This window comes from Anguilla anguilla, chromosome 6 (genome assembly GCF_013347855.1).
Source record: "Anguilla anguilla isolate fAngAng1 chromosome 6, fAngAng1.pri, whole genome shotgun sequence".
Classification (NCBI taxonomy): Eukaryota; Metazoa; Chordata; class Actinopteri; order Anguilliformes; family Anguillidae; genus Anguilla; species Anguilla anguilla.
The window spans coordinates 7,651,374-7,672,125 of record NC_049206.1 but is presented as its reverse complement, the minus strand read 5'-3'; the positions used below and the strand labels follow the sequence as shown (position 1 = coordinate 7,672,125).

General features: G+C 48.5%; 1 protein-coding gene across 4 annotated transcripts in view; it reads right to left on the bottom strand.

Annotated features, from left to right (window-relative positions):
• tnr (tenascin R (restrictin, janusin)) overlaps positions 1-20,752 on the bottom strand; it is a 171,995-nt gene that overhangs the window by 27,416 nt on the left and 123,827 nt on the right. For 3 of the 4 annotated variants that reach the window (XM_035421000.1, XM_035420998.1, XM_035420999.1), the window contains 8 exons: positions 18,511-18,774; positions 15,789-15,904; positions 12,066-12,216; positions 7,911-8,186; positions 7,034-7,237; positions 5,437-5,526; positions 3,790-4,053; positions 1,366-1,632 (listed from right to left, as the gene is read on the bottom strand). In XM_035421000.1, coding sequence (XP_035276891.1) covers positions 1,366-1,632; positions 3,790-4,053; positions 5,437-5,526; positions 7,034-7,237; positions 7,911-8,186; positions 12,066-12,216; positions 15,789-15,904; positions 18,511-18,774 — 1,632 coding nt within the window. The remainder of the gene's footprint in view (positions 1-1,365; positions 1,633-3,789; positions 4,054-5,436; positions 5,527-7,033; positions 7,238-7,910; positions 8,187-12,065; positions 12,217-15,788; positions 15,905-18,510; positions 18,775-20,752) is intronic. The other variant, XM_035421001.1, reaches the window with a different exon arrangement.

Genomic DNA, 20,752 nt, shown 5'->3' with positions numbered 1-20,752 from the left:
CTTGACTGCAGTGTTCAGCCTTTCTCCCGTCCTCTCGAACCCAGCAATATACACCACACAAGGGAGACGTCAATGTGGACTTCAAGCTTCGATCGGCCAAGCGTTCAAACCCTGGTTTGGGAGTCATAGCAATGCAGCTTATTTGCTTAGACGCAATGGCTCCGCGCAGGGCCGTTTGAAAATATTGAATTAATTCCAGCAGCGCATACATACACAAAGCCAGTCTGCGGCAGGTCCTGGCCCTTTTGCCGGCTTCACTGAGCCTGTCGTGGCTGTTGTTTTAATGCAGACCGATGCCTTAATCACTGGACTGAAGGCTCGGTTTCGCTTGGGTATAAAGTAACACATGAAAGCAGCTCTTGCGCATGTGGGCTTCCTCAGGACCGGCATCCGTCTCCATCTGCTCGACCAGAACTCCCCGCGCCTGCCCAGCGGAGCTCACTCTCATTCAAAATCCATCAGACTTCCTCATTAAATATTGATAAATATTATAGTATGGAAATAAAGCTGGAGACTTCAATGAGCGGTGCTGTGGAAGGGAGGGGAAAAAAATCGGTCTCTTATTGCTTTGGAGATCTTCACGAATAACTGATTCCAACAAAACAGATTCTCTGAGAAGTCTTGGCATGCTCTTATACGAGTCTGTCGGTTTACATTTACATTTATTCATGTAGCAGACGCGCTCATCCAAAGAGGATTATAACAAAGTATATAAAACAAGGTGAGGTGAACGCCAGAGTGTACACACATATTGACTGTGACACAATCAAAACAAAGCATCTTCGCGAAAGGAAAAAAGTAATGAATTAAAATAATGCGCCAATAAATATTCCGTCAATCGTACGCGGCATCCTGGAAACGGAACCGCTAACGCAGGCCACAGCCGTTAAATCTGAGCTCTGAAATACTGCCGCTGTGACGAGGCCCCCGTGTTTCTAACTGAAAACTGTCTCCACGGAGGCTTCCGGTCGTGGGGTGAGAGGTGCATGATGGGATATCATAATCTTGATGTTGTAGCTCGTCATGCCTTCTAGTTTGACTTAGTACAGGTTAGGTCAGTGATGTTCACTGTGTGTACTGGACTTAATGTGTTCACGGCTATAAATGACTGTACAAAATGAGTATTGTATGAGTATCGAACCTGTGTTTTGTAGTTGCTCCAATGACCTTTGGTATGTACTTATAACATAACATAATATAGCATAATATAATTATGAGAGAACAGGCCATTCAGCCCAAAAATGCTCGCCATTTTCCTAACTAAATTAGTGCTCTGCTTACCTGCAGACTAGCTAGTCCTCATTGTACGTCACATTGGATGAAAGCGTCTGCCGAACAGATGTGATGTAATGACGTAGCGGGTACCTGTGACGGCCGAGCCGGTGACGGGCTCGTAGGTCACGTCGCCCTGCACGGTGATGAGGGTGACCGTGTACAGGGTGGAGGGCAGCAGGCCGCTGAGCGTGGCCTGGGTCTTGGAGCCCTCCAGCGTCACCTCCAGGGTGTCCCCGCCGTCCTGGGGGCTGTAGTTGAGGATGAACATGTCGGCGGGGGGCGCCGGCGAGCTCCAGGCCACCGTCAGCGAGTACGAGGTCACGTCGGAGAAGTAGAGCTGCGTGACCGGGCGGAACCCTGGAAGCCAAACGCCATCGGTCAGGGCGAGAGCGGGGGGGGGAAACGAGCAGCGCCACCTGGTGGGGTGGAGGAGTCAGCGCGTCTCTGGGGGGGAGGCCGCTAGCCGGAGATGATGGGGGGTGACAAGAAGCAGCGGAAAATGACATGACGAGCACTGGCGCGGCGTCAGCAAGGTTAGTCGCAGCAAGGACTGAGGGATTCTGGGAAATGATGGCGTAAAAAGGTTGAGTATTGGAATGGTCAACTGCGGTGACAGCTCCACCAGCAGGAGGCACTGTGGCTGTGGACAATTGTGACAGCAGAGCTGTGACAGGCGAGAATGTGGTAATGATAAAAAAATAATAATAATAATAAAAAAGAACTGAAGCCCCTGGAGAGTCCAGGTGAAATTTTAGTCAAGCTGAGGCTTCCATGATCAAGCTTCCTCTCAGGGAATAAAGGAGAGAGATAGAGAGAGAGAGAGAGATTGTGAGAGAGAAGGAGAGACAGCCTTTTTCAGCTGAACAGATGAAGGACCCTTAAGCCGATGTGATGAGCAAAGGAGCATGGTTGCCATGGCGACAGATGTAAACTTACAATGCACACACAGGGCACACGCATGCACAACTACCTGAAGGAGAAAATGAAACCACACTTATGTCTGTTACTGCTCCAGGCTGGGAATCAAGGCTAGGCACAGCTCCCTTTAAAGAAATTTCCCGGAAGGGAAGGCTACTCTTACACAACAGTTTTTCGGTGTTTTCTGGAAGGATTCCCACTGCCCATGTTGCTCGAAATGAAAAGCTTGACTACGTGATTTTATTTTTTATTTTTTTAGTTTATAATTTATGTTCATTTCTCACAGGACGCAGATATATAGAAAGCGGTTTGAACCACCTGCATTGAACACTTCAGCTGGGACCCTGAATGACTGGTCGCATAGGCTGAGGGCTGTACAGTATCCATGACCTTATTAATTACTGAAGTGAGGTTTTTCGGCTGCTGAAAACGGAGCCATTGATCTATTTCCCTTTTGCACATTTGAAAAATGAACAGTGCGTAGACCTACAAGCGCACAACTGGCTGGACTGCGGTCCTGCAGTATCGTGACTGGGCGTGCCTCCTGAATACAAATCACTCGGCGCATAAACAATTATGCAAATTGTGACAGGTCTCTTTTACATGTCCAGTATGCAAATTTAGACTGAAAGGCTTATCGAATTCAATCCCCGCGCTGCAATGCGAGGTATTAGAGCAAGGTGTGTGTTCAGTGATAATGTAAGTCAGAATGCTGCATGCGTTCAGCGCTTGATATTAGTGAAGGTATGGGTTTATTGTTGCATATTAATCCAGGTACATGGCTAGTATACGATATTAGCACAAGTACATGTTCAGTGTTAGATATCAGCACAAGTACTTAGTCACTGTTAGGTATTAGCACGAATACATTCAGTGTTGGGTATCAGCACAAGCACATGCACTGAACTTGATATTCACCCCATGTGCTCTGCAATGTTGGATATTACCAGCACAACACATTTTACTTGAGTCTGAATCTGAAAATGTGTCTCAGATCTAAAAACATTTTGTCTCACAGTACTGTTGACTCTTGTCTTTAGAATTTTCCGGAAATGCTAATCTGCATGCACGTACACCGATGCCTTCAGCAGATAAGAGCACTGTTAGACAGGCGCAGGACACGGGGACCACCAGCAGATAACAGCACTATTAGACAGGCACGGTGCACTGTGAAGACCCGGGGTACCTGTGAAGGCTCGGGTATCTGTGAAGGCCAGGGGTTACCTGTGAAGGCCTGGGGTACTTGTGAAGGCCGGGGTACCTGTGAAGGCTCGGTACCTGTGAAGGCCAAGGTTACCTGTGAAGGCCTGGGGTACTTGTGAAGGCCGGGGTACCTGTGAAGGCTCGGTACCTGTGAAGGCCAAGGTTACCTGTGAAGGCCTGGGGTACTTGTGAAGGCCGGGGTACCTGTGAAGGCTCGGTACCTGTGAAGGCCAGGGTTACCTGTGAAGGCCTGGGGTTACTTGTGAGGGCCAGGGTTACCTGTGAAGGCCTGGGGTTACTTGTGAAGGCCAGGGTTACCTGTGAAGGCTTGGTTACCTGTGAAGGCCCAGGGTACCTGTGAAGGCCCGGGGTTACCTGTGAAGGCTGGGTTACCTGTGAAGGCGTCGATGGTGGTGGCCGCACTCTGTTGCCTGCCGCGCTGGGCCGCCACGGTGATGGTGTACTCGGTGCTGGGCTCCAGCTCGCTCAGGGTGATGGCCGACCGCTCTTTGGGCACGGTCACCTCCGTGGTCACGCCGGCGGAGGAGGTGTAGGTGATCTTGTAGTGGTCGATGGGGCCCTGGACCAGCCCCCACAGCAGGGAGATGCTGTTGTCGGTGGAGGCCGTCACCGTCAGGTCCATGGGAACGTCCAGACCTGTGGGGGAGGTCATGTGATCTAGGAGCTACCAAATATGGGCGCCGCAGGGCGGAGCTACACAGATTCCATCGATGGCTCTGATGGACAGTTTCTGCACTAAGTTCCATCATTTCAATGTACTTCTCTCAACAGGAATTTCAAGCACTGTATTCCAGTATAGAAGTCATGTTTCTGGTATTGATCTTGGTCCCATTCCATATGAACATTTGTAAAATGCATGAAACTGGAATGTTCAGGCTATGATTTTGGTATTCTGTCACATGCTTATAGTAGTGCAACAGAATGTTCAAAATAAACGGCTGAGTTTCTGTTATGTCCATAAAATCCGGCAATAATCTACAATATATTGATTTTTTATAGCTGCCCCATTCTGTCATAAATTTCTCATATCGATAAAGACAAATGACTTTCAGTGGTAACAAACAGTAGTGTCTTCCTTACACATATTAATTAAACTCACTGATGGTAAATTTATTACATTTGTATAATAATCAGCAAACATGATGAAAACACTGTAAGCATGGCGCTTGCTGACACTGTTGACAATCTACAGCTCAAACATCTTCATCATAATACATGAGACGTGACATATGCTAGCATTAACAATTCATGAACAACAGAAGCTAGGCTGTGTTTACCTGCAATGTAATCAACACAGACGGACACATGGGTATTTTTCCCTACACAGGAGCCTGAGAATTGACGCTATTTATTCTTCCTCGTACTTTCTACTTATTTATTTATTTATCTATTTATTTATTTATTTATTTACACTGGGATCTATTCTAGTGCTGTGAATTTAAAAAATTTAATGTGACATTTTAAAAATGTTTTCATGCCCTTTTCCCACAATTTAGAATGTTCAGTCACATCTGTAAGCCACTCCCACCTGTACAAAGTTTTCCACCAATCACACACGAGGACGCCAGTCCTCTGTAACACAAATTTCCATTACTTCTTCACTCCGGAATGTGTGATCGAAGCTTTTCCCAAAAGGAAGACATTCAGTCACTATTCAAGCTCCCTGAGGACAAAGCTAACCTTATAACTACACAGGAAATGTAAAAATGCATCTGCACCCAAGCATCATTTAGGAAAATAACTATGCAGCTCCTCAAAGATCTAATTTATTACACCCCTCCACCATTTAACTTACAATCGCACGTACTTCAAATTACTTCCATTATGTGTCTCAAAGAACCCATGATTTTTCCGCTCTTGCAGATATTGTCCATGGCTTGATTAATGGTTTTAGATAAAGCTCTTTTTTTTCCAGTTCCACCCTATTCTTTCCACCCATTCCTGTCCTGTACATTAAATGTAACTACACCGGTGTTGTGTTGCTCTGCACACTGGTGTACAGAAGAGGCAGACGCTCACCTGTCCTAGCGTTCATTGTTGCTGGGGAACTCTGGTTACCCCCCAGGAGCGCAGATATTCCGATTCCATACTCCGTCCCAGGCATCAGGTCTATGGTTGAGTGAGGGAGGGTGGGGGGGGGGGGGGGGCGAGGCAGGGAGATAGTATGTTACAGTACGCATTTCCACTTAATTGCTGTTTCAAATGTCACACGTCAAGTGTGTGGGGAGCGATGGTTCTGAGGATATTTTAAACACTAAAGTTAATGAAACCCTCTTAAACCCAATACACCTTTACCGAGTATTCGCTAATGAGTTGCCATGATACCGCACACAGAATAGCGGGGCTGAAAAAAGGAGCAATTACCGTATCGTACGAAGAGAACAACATAAAAAATTTACAAGTCATATAGATGAGATTCCGCATAAGGAAATTCACTTGTGCCACTTCACACAATTAAAACAGAGTCCTTTCTGTATAATGTGAAACCTAGGGACAAATATTCATGAGCATTGCGGTATGAGTTTTCAAATAACATCCTTTTAGAAATCCCATTAATTATACAGGCTAGGGAAAATATGGTGTTCGTCAATATGTTTTCTCTGGAGTTTTGCTAGCATCCTCTTTTAAAACCAATAATTATTCAGAGCGAAAAATCAATTTGACAACTGGTGTGCTTATCAGTTAACAGAAAAAGCAGAACGCCCGCATTGACTGCAGTGGCCCTTGACAGGGCCTTCCGCAGGTTGGACTTCATCCAGACGTGCTCTGGTAGGCACCCGGCTCCACTTAACGGAGAGAGGAAGACAGGGAATTACAGCCAGGAGGAGCCAGGAGACTCTGCGTCTCTCTGTCTCTCTCTCTCCCTCCCTCTCTTTCTCTCTCTCTCTCCCTCCCTCTCTTTCTCTCTCTCTCTCTCTTCCTCTCTCTCTCTCTCTATCTCTCTCTCAGTTCAATTCAATTCAATTCAATTCAATTCAAATGGCTTTATTGGCATGACGTAACACTGTACATATTGCCAAAGCAAGCGTTTAGACATTGAAAAGCTAAACATTAATTAGAAAACATACTACAGTAAATAGTAGAAAATACAGTGGATGGAAGTATACTCTCTTTCTCTCTCTCTCTCTCTCTCTGTCTCTTCCTCTCTCTCTAACACACACACACACACGCGCACACAACACACACACACACCGGCAAAAAGCACACTGCAGCACAAGGTTCCTTTTGGATCTTCTTTGCTGGTGAACTCTTGTTGAACTCTAACTGCCCATGTGTATATATGCATGCACAAAGTATATACAGTTTATATGAGTAACATGGGAATTCTAAAGTACTCTGTCTGGAAATGATATCACACTAAACATTGTGCTGTGTATGTATTTATTGCTGTGTATGTCTGTATGCATGCGTGTGTGTATGTTCGTACGTATGTAAGTATGTATGTATGCATCTATGCGTGCATGTTCTGTATGCTTGTAAGAGTAGCACCTTCGGTACACCTCTGGAGGTAAATGGTGACAGAACGTGATGAAATGGGACAGGTGAACCCGAAATGAGACAGGTGAACCCGAAATGAGACAGGTGAACCCGAAATGGGACAGGTGAACCCGCTCACCTGTGAGCGTGGTCTTGGTGGTGGGGCCGGCGTTGCGCGGGACGATGATCTTGTCGTACTGGTCGCCGGCGAGCGTGCTGTACACCACCTGGTACAGCTCCGCCTCCGCCTCGCTGTTGTCCCACTCCACCTCCAGCGCCGTGGACGTCCGCGACAGCACCCGCAGGTTCTTGGGCGCGTCGAGCTCTGAGAAGAACGACAGAACTACAGACGGTTGGGGAACTGAGACCAGGAGTCGCCAGGAGTCGCCCGCGTCACACCCACGCTCACATCCCTGCTCTGTCCGCTGAGCTAGCCGCTACGCTAGCCTCTCTGCCGCGGGGTGCGCATAAATCCCCCAGCCAATCAATTAGCAGCACTTTGCACACAGAACAACTGACCCGTACGGGAGGATAAACAAAAAGCTTCCCTCCAGATGCACATAAATCACACGCTAAGACACTTAGCTGCACTTATCTGCACAAGGACTGTCTAAAAAGAAATATTATAACGGACATGTGCTGCAGAAATTTCACACAATAACTGGCCTTGTCCGAACAATAATATTTCACCATAATGTAAATAAGTACTTAGTGTACTTATTTGTTAAATGTCTCATGTCAGAACTGTTTTTCTGCACGAACATTGGCAATGATGATGATGGATAGACATGCAGTTTAAATGACAAAATGCTTAGTAGTTACTACGCAGCTCTGACCAGCATTTCTTCAGCACTAACACCGGTACTAATGATGGGTGCATATGTAGAGTACACAGTGCTTTGTAATGAACAGTCTCAGAACAGTTTTTTTGTTTTCTCCCGCGTGCCAAACCGAGCCGACGGCGGTGCCCGTTCCGGCCGGGCGGGCGGGCGGGGCTGGCGGGGTTCGGCGCTCACCGGTAGTGAACTCCGCGGAGACGGCGTCGCTCTCGTTGCCGCGGCGAACGCCGCTGACGGACACCTCGTAGCGCGAGCCGGGCCGCAGCACCTGCAGCGAGTACTGGCTGAGCGCGGGCTGCAGCCGGAAGGTGGTGCGGGGCCCCTCCCCCGGGGCGCCCAGGAGCCGGTAGCGCAGGACGATCTGGTCCACCTTGGCCTTGGGCGGCGCCCACTCCACGAACGCCACCGTGTCCGAGACGTCGCGCACGACCAGGTTGCTCGGCCCGTCGATCACTGCGGGAGGACGGCGCCGCGTTTTTAATCCGCACTACGCGTATTGCTAAACATTACACATTACATTACAGGCATTTAGCAGACGCTCTTATCCAGAGCGACTTACACAACTTTTACATAGCATCTTACATTGTGTCCATTTATACAGCTGGATATATACTGAAGCAATGCAGGTTAAGTACCTTGCTCAAGGGTACAACGGCAGTGTCCTTACCCGGGAATCGAACCTGCGACCTTTCGGTTACAAGTCTAGTTCCTTACCCACTGTGCTACACTCCGTCCAAAACGATTTTTATATAGCGGCCTGGCTAGACCCTCCCCCCACTCACCCCCTCACACACACACACGAAAGCAAGCCTGGGGTGGCAGGACGGGGCCGAGGACAAAAGTCCCCTTGGATATCGTTCAGCAGGTGTCGCTTCGGCACGGAAAGTTCCAGGACGTAATTGCAAATTGAGAAAATAATAATCAGCACATTATCAGCGGCTATAGTAAAACACCTCTCGACAGGTGTGTAACACCTCATCCCGATAGCAGTGGCGTTTATTTGTGGCGTCGTCACAGCGAGCGATTCCGCAGATGAATAATTCATGCGCTGCGTAGGAGAGAAACATCACAGAATCGCAGCCCCTTCTCGAACCGCTCGAAGGATATAACAAGCGCAAAAAAGTAATGATCACAAGAGCGCTTATCTGTCTAACGCTCTCAGAGGGATGCTAAGTGATGCAATGATGTTGTTCTTTAAAAAAAGAGCGCCTCTAACAGTCCCTGTGTGAACCAGAGAAACCTCTGCCACTTCGGTTGAGTGGGTGCATGGCGGGGGGGGGGGTGGGGGGGGTGTGCAAGGACTGCAACTTGAGAAAATAAAGTTAATTTTAGCAGGGAATTTACCAAGAGCAATTACGCACAGTACATTAACATGGGGGGCTCAAACAATGCCATGGCTATTAAAAGCTAATCTTTTCCCCCCACGTTTTCACGACGTCAATTAACCAGCGATAGCCTTTTGATTCCGGAAGGGCAATTGCGGCGGAAGATTCCGGAAAGAGAGATCTCGCTGCCAGACGCAGCTGTCAAACCGAAATACAAAAAGCCAGAAACAAAGGAATCTCGCCCTGAAGAGAAGATTTAATGCCGCAGGAGCAGAAGCACGTGTCTGTGCTGTTCCAGGAAATCTTTTATCTCCTCCAGTATTTCTTCTTTTGCCTGACACTGCGGCCGGGTTTCGAGAAGTCTTTGGACATCTCTGAGGTGCACTTGTGTGGAGAAAAACGCTCTCTTTATTCCAATGTGCAACTCTGACACCCCGGGATGCCTCCGAGCAACAGCAGCAGCCAGAATGCTGCTCGATGCTACACTTACACACTTAAATAAAGCAAATAATATTGTGTTCCAAGTTGTCGATAAATTTTTAACTTTAAATTAATTGTTTATATGCTCCTGCATTACACAAACTCTGCCAATTTTATGCAGCCTCATATTCAAACTCCCAAAATAGGTGTGCGGAGTCTAATCACCAAAAAATCAGAGGCTTCCATTCACATTGCAGTTCATTTGAGGTGCGTCTGATTAATAGATACAGACAAAGGCTTTATTGAGCATGGATACGCTTGCATTGTTACGGGCGCAAATGAAATCCCTTAACTCACAAGAAAGCAGCTCTCAGGCAATCTTATCGGGCCAATTGTTCAAAAATTACTCTTCCTGCTGAGAACATTGATTTACTCACACAAACATTCCTATCCCAAGAAATCCAAAGAGCATTACACTTTTTTTAAATTATTTTTTTAAATGTTTTATTTATTTATTTATTTTTAATATGGTGGCATGTCTTTGGCAAATTATATCAGGGTTTAATAATACAGTTGAGCAATTTTCGAAAATGAACAATCATAGCATTATTAACCTCTGAGTTAGATATTTTTTTGAGCGCTGACACTGTTTCTTTTTTATGACCTATTATTCGGAGTGAGCGATACAAACAACATTAAATGCTTTTTTTTAAGCAGGTGAGGTCGTGGTGGTACATCTGTAAAATGCATTAGTGAACACTGGAGAGTTCTGTATTGAAGTCTAATAGCTTTTCTACTGATTGCTCTGGCAATAACATTGTCTGTTTCACTGGGGGGGGGGGGTGGGGGTGGGGGTGGGGGGGGCTATCTGAACAATCTAAGCCAACCTGGCTCAACTAAAGCCATTTATAAGACATTTCCTGAAGAAAAATCATGACAAATTTTTAAGTTATTATTCAACGCCGCATGCATTCATAGACAATCACAAAACATCACATTTGATTGTAAACTGTGTGTAAGAACGTTTCGTAGGAAAATTTTGACATTCATCATTTTTTTCTTATCTATATTTGTTAATAGCTGTTTCCTTATGCTAATCACATGAACAGGATTGCACATAAAATTTACAAACAGTCAGCATTCATCATCTCGTGCACCTGGGATATGCACAAAAGCAATCGTGAATCCCATATTGGTTTTTCTCAGGAACATTTTTAAGAACAAAAGTAAGAACGATTTAAGGAAAAGTTTGGTGAATGAGGTCCAATGAGAGCACTGGTCCCTTCCTTTAAAGTAATGTTTCTGAAACATGGTTCGAAAGACCAAGATCAATGGTCTGTAGGGGCCTGCCCGTAAAATAAAACGTGCATGTTCAAATACTGAAATATTAAAATCGACAGTTCTCCACCTCATAAGGTTTTGTTCCATGACTTTGGAATATATAAAGGCAAATCAATAAGACTTGAAAGAGTTGCACAAAAATATACCCATTTTACACAGTAATACACATTGCACACAAACACATACAGTCTCTCTCACACACACACACCCAGACACACGCACACACACCAGACAAACGGAATGTTTATTTGGCTTTCCCAGAATTTTATGTACATTTGCACAATCTGTAATTTGTGTAGCAGGACATCCCAGACTCAATAACCATTTTTGAAAAAACCTTTTTTTCATTTTCCATTTCTTAGAATCAGTAATAAATCTTCACTAGCATAAATGATTCAGAAACTCCACATCTGTCTTACTCTGACAAATAAGATATCTGCAGCGTGCATGAATTATTAATTATCATTCATTAATAATCGATAGCACTTGAATTACTACCAGCAGTGACTCTTGAGGACATTAATGGGGTTTCCATTGCAAGAAATGCATTCTGGAATGTTATGAAAAAGTTTAATTGAATTTAATCCTTGTGTCTTTTACTGTCAGTCTGAGGAATTTCTGGGTGAGGTTTACATTAAGTGCATAATTGCTGGCAGACTGACCCATTCATCAATGTGACATTTCTCATTAGCTGCAGCTGTGTGTGACTCTTGAAATATGGGGGGACTTAATTACCCCTTCGGTTCACTGAGATGTGAAGATGGTGGGAGAGACTCCAGAGACGGACGGACGGACAGAGGGACAGATGGGCGTACAATCACAGATGCGCAGACAGACGCAAGACAGAGATGCAGAGAGGGGGGAAGGCACAGACAAACTCGAGCACGGACACAAACAGAGTCACAGACAGGGAAAAGGATACGGACAGAGACTGGTGGGGCCGAGGAGAGACTCAGGTACGGACCACTGGCTAGAGGCAGCAGCGGAAACAGAAATGAGAATGACCACAGCAATCGCCGCGACAGCGATTACACAACGTAGATGCAGCGGCGTGTTCAAGGACAGAAAATGACACACACACACACACACACACCCGCATGCAGGGCATGGACAGAAACGTCCGCGGGTCAGAATGGAAAGCAACGGCTTCGCAGGTGGGCCGAGCCAGGCACGCACGTAAGAGCGTCACGCTTCTCGCCGCGCACAGCGCCCGCCGCGGTGGCGCGGAAACGCACGCGGGACTCACGTGTGGCGACGGTGGCGGTCACGGGCTGGCTCCGCCCCTGGTCCTTCAGGGCCACCAGGTTGACGGTGTACTCCTCCCCGGGCCTCAGGCCTGTCTGGTTGAAGGAGGTTATGGTGCTGGGCAGCTGGGCTGTCATGCCCCCTTCATTATCCTGCCAGAACACACGAAACAGCCACCATCAGTCCAGCAATGCAGTGTAGAGACATAGGAAGGATTGTATACTGCCACTACAGTTACTACAACTAGTCCTACTGCTGCTGCTGCTGCTACTACTACTACTACTACTACTACTACTACCACTACTGCTACTACTACTACTACTACTACTACTACTACTACTACTACTACTACCACTACTGCTACTACTACTACTACTACTACTACTACTACTACTACTACTACTAGTAGTAGTACTACTACTGCTGCTACTACTACTACTATTTCTACTGCTGCTACTACTACTGCTATTACTACCACTAGCCCTCCTACTACTACTACTGCTGCTGCTACTACTACAACAACTACTACTACTACTACTACTGTTGCTGCTACTACTACTACTAACTCTACTACTACTACTACCACTACTGCTGCTGCTACTGCTGCTACTACTAATAATAAGAATAATTATCATCATCATCATCATCACCATCAGAGGCATGATGAAAGGTGAAAAGGTAAGTGGGATGTGAATGCTTCGTGTCACCATTAAAGGTTTCTAAATCGTCGTACTTTCTAACATCAGGGATTCTAATGGGGGATTGGGATCAGCGATTCCTCTAATGTCTTCCACCCCGTCTCTATCCCCCAGCCAAAGACACCGCATGCACACACACACACACACACACACACGCACACACACGTTCAGCCAGGGCTCCGGCATTAGAAATAGGCACGCAGTCATCGGCGGGTTCCCGGAACCCATTAACCACTTCGCCAAAAATGATCGCCATTATCACGGTCACGCCACAGCCCACGCGGCGCCGAAGGCACTCAGTGCCAGGGGAGGCACGACGCATCGCCCGCTTCTGAGCGCGCTTACCAAAGCGGGTCAACAGGTGCCATTTTCATCACTCGGATATCAAGCTTTATTTATTTCGTTTTTTTTAATGTCACAATGATATTCATTATGCACATTATGTGTTCATTTGGTCGGCTTCATTGGGAGTCATTTTCAACCGTCCTACTCGTATCGAAAACGCGCCAGAGAAAGACGTGTGTGCAAAAAGGGGAAAGGTCCGTGGGTGGCAGTGTCCGTCACGGCGAGAAAGGACGGCGGACGGTGAGCTTTATGAATCAGTGCAGGATGCAGAACAGCGGCCTGTCTCACAGACGTGTCTTTGAGTGCGGTGCTTAACCTGGAGTTGCATCAGCCGTCCTCCAGCTGAACACGTTAAACAGAAAATAGCAGAGAAATGCAGGAGCACTCGACCCGGTCAAACAAGTGGAACGTGCGGTCAGACGCTGTGTGCTGTATCTGGCACCTTTTTTTAATGATACATTCTGCAACGACTTAGCAACAGCTCTGGCCTGAAAGTGCCCATGTTTTTTTTTTTTTTGTTTTTTTGTTTTTTTTTGTTTTTCATGAGGTGTAACTGTATGTAATATCCCAAATTTCCTTAACTGCAAATTTAAAGAAAATGTCCAGGTCATTTAAATAATCACACCTAAATAACATTAAAAAACCAGAACGTGAACTATCCCTTCAAAAAAATAAAATAAATTTTAAAAAAATGTCCACAGGAAATGTTGCTGGCAAAGCAGTTAAAATATGATTTATTAGTGCCCAGTGGGGAAATTCATCTTATCACCAGCAGCAAACATTAGCAAAATAAACATGTAATTAACAAAGGCACATAAACAAATACGAAAAAAAAAACAAAGGTCAAAACAAGCCGACATTCTCCTTCATCATAGATTAGTAAAGGAAATTGACGCTGTTGTCTGATAATCCAAGCCTCCATCCAGGTCTCGATTGAACGCTTTGTAATTTTCTTCACAATCTAAGGAGTTGGTTTAAGGCCAACGGTTGGGACGGGGATGGGGTAATTTTCGAGAGAGAGACTGTTTGTCGATAGCGAGCTCATCGCATCCTCCTCTGTTCTGACAGCCATTACTGGATTGGCGGAATCGGGGGACGGCTCCTTGGTGTCGGATTATATCCAGAGGGGGTTGAAGCTTCGGCTTGGAACATGATTTCCCTAGTGACGCGGAGAGAAGTCCGAACCCAGGCCTCGAGAGAGAAAAGAAGCTCGCGCACAGGGGGCCATCTCACCCCCCTCCCTCGCTCCCATCCGCACCCCCGCACCCAATCCTCAAGATTAAAGTCCACGCTGACCCAAATGCACCTCACGCTCCTTTGTGTTCGGCACTAAGAGCTCTCTCTGCATTTGTATCGACGGCATTTATTTATTTCTTTCTTTTTATTTTTCCTCCTTTCATCTGAAAGCGCGGCATTAAAGCCTCGAGCCGACCAGACCCCTCCCGCCGCACGCATACCTGACAGAGAGAACAATTAAATTAATGACACCGCGAAGAGGACGCGGCGTCCGCCGTGCGAACGAGGCGAAACAAAACTCGGGAAAACTTGAGAAACCGCCGCCATTAAGCTCTCCAAAGTCTCGGAACGGCTCGGCGCGCATCGATCCGCCGAAAGCGACAAGAATCCAAGCGCCGATCCGGCAGGGAACCGCTAATTTCTCGTTGTTTGCGACAAGAAAATAGTCCCGGCGCTTTCCCCCTCAAATTACACGCGCTGCGTGCGCACGTGGTTAAGGTTTTGCCGGCGCGGACAACCGCCTGGCATCTGATTAGATTTGCGCGGCGGCCGACTCCGACCGAGACTTCTTCTCGCGAATGTTCCAGAAGCGAGGCCCTTTCTTCCCCCCCCCCCCTTCCCCCACGCGAGGCGCGTGAATAAGAGACGGGCGCCCGCGGACTCCCCTCGCTGTGCCGGAGATGGCGAGCGGCTTCGTCCTGCAGAAAGCCCGGCTGTGCGACAGGATGCCGCCCGCCGCGCGGCTGACGCTAACAGCGGCCCGACGGCGGCGCCTGAACGCCGCCAAAAGCCAGCGAGAGGCCGCCGCCACCGCCGACCCCGCGCGCGTGTTTCCGCGTCCCCTCCGCCCGTTCATCGCCAGCGCGCCCCGCCGCGAGCCGCGAGAGCTTTCGGATTGTGGAACGAGAAAAAAAAAACGGGCCCGTGTTCAGTTCAGCTCTTGGAGGGGCGCTACCTCAAAAATAAACTCCCAGAACTTCAGATTTAACTCAGATTTTAATGCCGGCTATTTTATTCTGCCGAGGGAACCTGAGAAAGTGATTCTTTCTGCACTTAGTGTGAGAAGAGGATCTCAGGCAAGCAGAACAGAAGAAAAGACCTAAGATAGATACCTAAGGAACAGTAGCAATGCTCTGTGTATAACACTATATTTCCTTGGCAAAAGTATTCATTTGCATATTACTATGCCATTTAAAAGAACATGATGAACGGCATCTCAACTGATGATAATAATAACTAATCCATCAATATGGCCAAGGGTCCGCCCAGCGTTTCATATGGTAACGAAGTGGGAGAAGGAAACCGAGCAGCACGTGCCCGTTTCGTCGTCAACGGCCACCCGGCCGCATTTGAGATCGACCTCGGGTGGGCCCCCCCGGGCGGGCCCCCCCCTCCTGTAGGAACCCTTACCGGGTGGGCCCCACCCCTCCTGTAGGAACCCTTACCTTTGGAATGAAGCTAATTTCCCAGCCATCAAACGAGTAGGAGAAGGGCTCCCACTGAACCTCCACGGACGTCTCAGTGATGGATTTGAAGAGTAAGCCGTCCGGATTGGAGAGATCTGTAAAGGAAAGGGGAGATGTATCATTAGTCTCCATCGCCTATGCGTCCAATCAATCACCCTACCGCCAGCCCACCCCACCCACACCCCAACCCCTCTTTTCAGAAGAGAGGCAATCCCTCCCCCCAGAGAGTGAGGGATGAGCTTCCACAAACAGCATCCCTCACGAGTGGGGTGTCGACGGGCGCGTCTCTACGGAGATGGTGATGTCACGGAAGCGTGGGAGGGATCGGGAAGGGGGGACGCTTGTGTAGCGAGCAATTCTGCCTCCCTGTCTTCCGTGTCTGACACATTATGAGCTCACAGGCAACTTCTGCGCATGGGAGTTTTACAACAGGGGCAAACCTCAGTGGAAGGGTTGACATTGCGCCACTACCCCCCCCCACCCCCCCAACCTCCCCGTCTAGGGCTGAAGGGTTCCATTTCAGCCCGGTTCAAACCGCAAGCACTTGACTGATACCATTTTGTCTTCCTAGAATAAACAACACTGCTATTTCCATACAAACTAACGGGTCCCTGACTTTTTATTGTGTCACCGTATAGGGGTTCGAGGAACTGTAATAAAATCAGACTGGCAGGCTCCTTCGCTCTTGTTTTGGCCGCTCCGAATCCAAACGCGGTCATCGAGCTGACGCCGATACCAGATTTCCGCCAAACAGCCCATAAAATTTTTTTTTAAAAACCCCAGCGCCCACACACGCATTTGCTCGAGAGATGTTTCTCGTCAGATTTGATCTGCTTTCCGCTTCCTTTTGTTATTTCACAGTTAACTGCAGCCTGGCAAAAAAAAAAACCAAAAAAAAAAAAACCAGAGGCTTGTAAATTTCCACAGAATGGTCCCGGTCCATATGGAAGAGTCGAGCGTTTGCTGTAAATCCAGGGGTTTCTGTTCCACGGCCATATCGCTAACGGCCAGCGTGTGTGGAGCCATGCCCTGCCAGGCTGGTATTTTTTACCCAGCAGGTGGCGGACGGCTAATCACCTCCCTGTTGGCATAAGCTGGGCTGTTTTCCCAGGAACCTCCTGCGTGCGACCCGTACCCCCCCCCCCCCCCATACCCCCCCCCACCGCCCACCCGACCACCCTCCACACGCTTCGCCAAACCTGTTAGGCGTCTGTTTGTTGTTGCGGCGCTCTGTAAAGAGGAGCTTTGTGGAAGTACGCTCTTCTCATTCTCAGAAAAATACTCGGTCCAAAATCCGGAGAAAATTTCACGCTGATAGGGCACCTTCATATCCATCGTGGACTCAAATAAACTCTGCTTGAGTTTAAATAGATGAATTTTAATGAATTTGCTAAGCTAAGCTTTGCGCGCTGGGTCGATGTTTGTCCTGGGACCGGAGCGTCATCGGCGGCGAAGCCCGCGCCTTTGTGTCCGAATCCGATCGACGAATAGCTGCGACGCCGCTGAAGGACGCCGCGCCTAAAAAGGTGCTCCTGTGGAAACGCTGAGCCGCCCCGTTTCGAACGGGCGCCGCTGGCAACGAGAGCGCGCGCTCCCCCCGAAATGAACCGGCCAGCTGCGTTTTTCAGGAGCAATCAAAGGCCCCTGCGCAAACAAGCACACCTCAATCCATAACTGGGGCACCCTACATAGCGCACCTTCATGCGAGCGATCCATTCACACGGCCCGGCCGTGTTTGCCGAATCAATCCGGGTTACGGGCCTCGGGAGCGCTGGGGCGCCGCCGCACGTAGGGACGCTTCGGATCCGAGCCAAGCTTCCCAACCCACTCTGCTGTGTTGGCGTATCGCGTGGAGGGGGGTGACTCATTAGTTTTGCTCAAAATGAAAGGATCACTTCCCTTTGAAGCGAGAGACTCAGGGGCTCTAAATAAGACTCCTCGCTAATAGGACCGGGGTCAGTTACTCTCGCCCCCCTCTCTCTTACATCCCATTCCAATTTCAATTTCTCACAAATACGCGCTCACAATCACTCTCACTTCCAGAGGCGCATCTAATCACGTTAGAGCTAATCCAGGGTGCTCTAATGCAGGGATGGGGGGGGGAGGGGGGGGGGGGGCGGGGAGAAACCCTCTATCCCTCTAGGACCGGAGACCGTCACATTTCAGAGTTACCGTGGAATTAGCGTTTGGGATCGTGGCCGAGGTGACTCCCCGTCCAAATAAAGGATCCCCGCCTCGGTTAAACATTGAGCTGCTGAGGTAGAGCGAAAGCAAGCCCCTCTTTCCCTCGCGGCCCTACCGCCGAGCACAGCTTCCCGTCTGATATTCTCCAACTGAAACTGACAATTGTTATCCCAGAATTCAATTCCACCCATTTGAGCAAACCCACTCGCGCTCACTAAGGCTCACTGCTTATATTATAGAGAACGGGGAGGTGCTGGAAATTACAGTGGGGAGAGAGAGCCTTCACGGACCTCATATTGAGTGGAGCAGCTGAGTGTCGGCCATCTTGAACCCGTACGAAAAAGGCAATTTTGGTCTCCAGAGCGAAAACTCTATGATTGGTTCAAATCGGCGAGTCACTCACGGTACCATGAGCTAGATAACTGTTGAATTTTTGGGCTTTTGCGAAGCCACAGTCTCCGATCGCCGTGGGAGAAAAGGGGAGTTTTCGAAGTAACGGCAGGCGAGGCCTACTCACACGTGGAGACCTGGGTGCTGGCGGGCGCGCTGATGACCTTGTCGAGCACGGCGTAGACGTTGACGTTGTACTCGATGCCCGGCTCCAGCTCGCCGACGGTGCAGCTGGTGACGTTGCCGGGCACCCTGACGTCCAGCTGCACGCCGCCGGGGCTGGCGGGGGCGTAGGTGACCAGGTAGTCCGTCAGCACCGCGGAGCCCTCCCACTCCAGGTCGATGGTGCGCTCCGTGACCCCGCGTACGCGCAGGTTCGTGGGCGGGGCCACTGCCGGAGGAGAGAGGAAGTCAGTCAGGAAGTCGGTAGCTTTAAGTGTAGCACGCATTAACCCTGCAAGGTGCGCGATCGGAAAATACGGGATTAGAATGTTAACGGAATCGAACATTCCAACGCTGATGCAGCAATCGCTATACTGGTACCTGAAAGTTCTAGAACACCGAAATAGAATTTTGAAAAGCATTGTATAAAACCGACTGTTAAAAGGGTTAAGGTGGCCGCAATCCTCCCGTACCACCGAGGCACTGAGAAAATCATATTACTGTACAACTGACAGAAGGAATAATGATGAAGTTTATAGCAGCAAAGCACAAGCAGACCTTTCTTTAATTCCCCTTAAGCGATTCATCTCGTTTATGGCACAGGATGAATCATTCAAAGGATGTGAGACATTCAAATCCTCCCTCGGGCTAGTTTGCAAAGTCGACCGCTTAAAGAATATCAAGCATCTTAAAATCAGACCAGGCAAGGCCCAGTCTTATTAGCATAACATGCAAGGACCACCAAAAAATGATACCTGACATGTTTTACCTGTCCAAAAAAGCTAGGCTACTGAAAAAGAGTGAAAATTACAAAGAGACCTGGCAAATTTATTGGCTGCATCATGCATACACTGAAACTGCTCATGGGACTGTTCTGCTGTGGAACTTATCTTAATGAAGGCAGGAAATAAATGTCTAGGTGAATCTCACAAATGTAGTTTTTCTTCTTTGTCTCCTGTGACTTAACCCAAGCAATACAAAGACAACATAAATCACTGAAATGAGGCTGCAAGGTGCGCAAACAAATATGCTCCATTTGCAAGCCTGAGAAATGTTAAATATAACACTTGTTTAGACATATTTTTGGTATTTAGTACATGTCGTGTTAAATGGAGCCTCATTACGGTGCATGGGTGAAGAGAGCTAGAGGTTGCAGCTATTAGCCGGAACGATTCTCTCTACGCTGTTTTATTTCGTAGGTTTTGACCTAATCTCTCTGTGCCGTGAGTACTGTTACACTCTGTGGAAATTTAGCCACTTATTATTGCAAATTGGAAAAGCTTTTTGTTGTTTGAAGGAACAGGATACAGTCCCCCCCCCCACCCCCCCCCCCCCGACGGGGCAACTGGGGGCGGAGACAAGCCATCGCAATCAGCGTGGGGCTAAAACGAAGCTCGCGTTAGCGAGAACAGACGACATCGACGCCGCCACCACCAGAGTACTCTCACAGCATCTTGAGTCTGCGAGACTCCTTGGACCTGATTGCGGGGGCAGGCAGGTCAAACCGCACCCGGGGGGCGCTGAGCCTGGGGAAAGGGTCTCGTTTTCTTGCGGCGGGACAGGCAGCGGACCGGGCCGACCCTGCCCTGCCCGGCCTGCTTTCTCTCTCCACCGACCCGACGCGATGAAACGCCCTGTGGTGCTCGCTTAGCCAGGCCCGTCACAGAGGCCCAGCTCCGACCCGGTCTTACACACACAAAAAAAAAAGACTAATTGGCAGGTCTGTGAGGGGTAGCCGATTTTCAACCCACGTATGAGCGCCCCCTTGTGGCCGGGGATTAGATTACGGGCCCTGGCGCTCTCTGCACTGTGAGCCCGTCTCTATGGGTAATCCTCTCTGCTTTACGCTGGTCTGAATAAAGAGGAGAAATAAAAATGGAGGGTGGAATGTCCACTCTCTTTTAAAAACAACAAAAAAAAAAAGATAGCGGAGAGATAGATATGTGTCGGTCGGCCGCCAGGAAAAAGGGCGTGGCCTGCTCGGGTGGGATGGCAATGCTGTGACCTAATTTTCCCACTCAGTTATGGGTGCCCCACTTTGGTGAAATGGGCTGCTCCTACCTCCCAGTGTTTCTTTAATACAGAGGTGGGGGCATTAGGGGGCATTTGCCATAAGACATGGGCTCAGGGGTCCTGGCAGGGGTCAGGGGGCAGTTGTAGGGCTCATCCATTTTAGGGGTCACAGCAGTCACCGCCCCGGTCCTGAG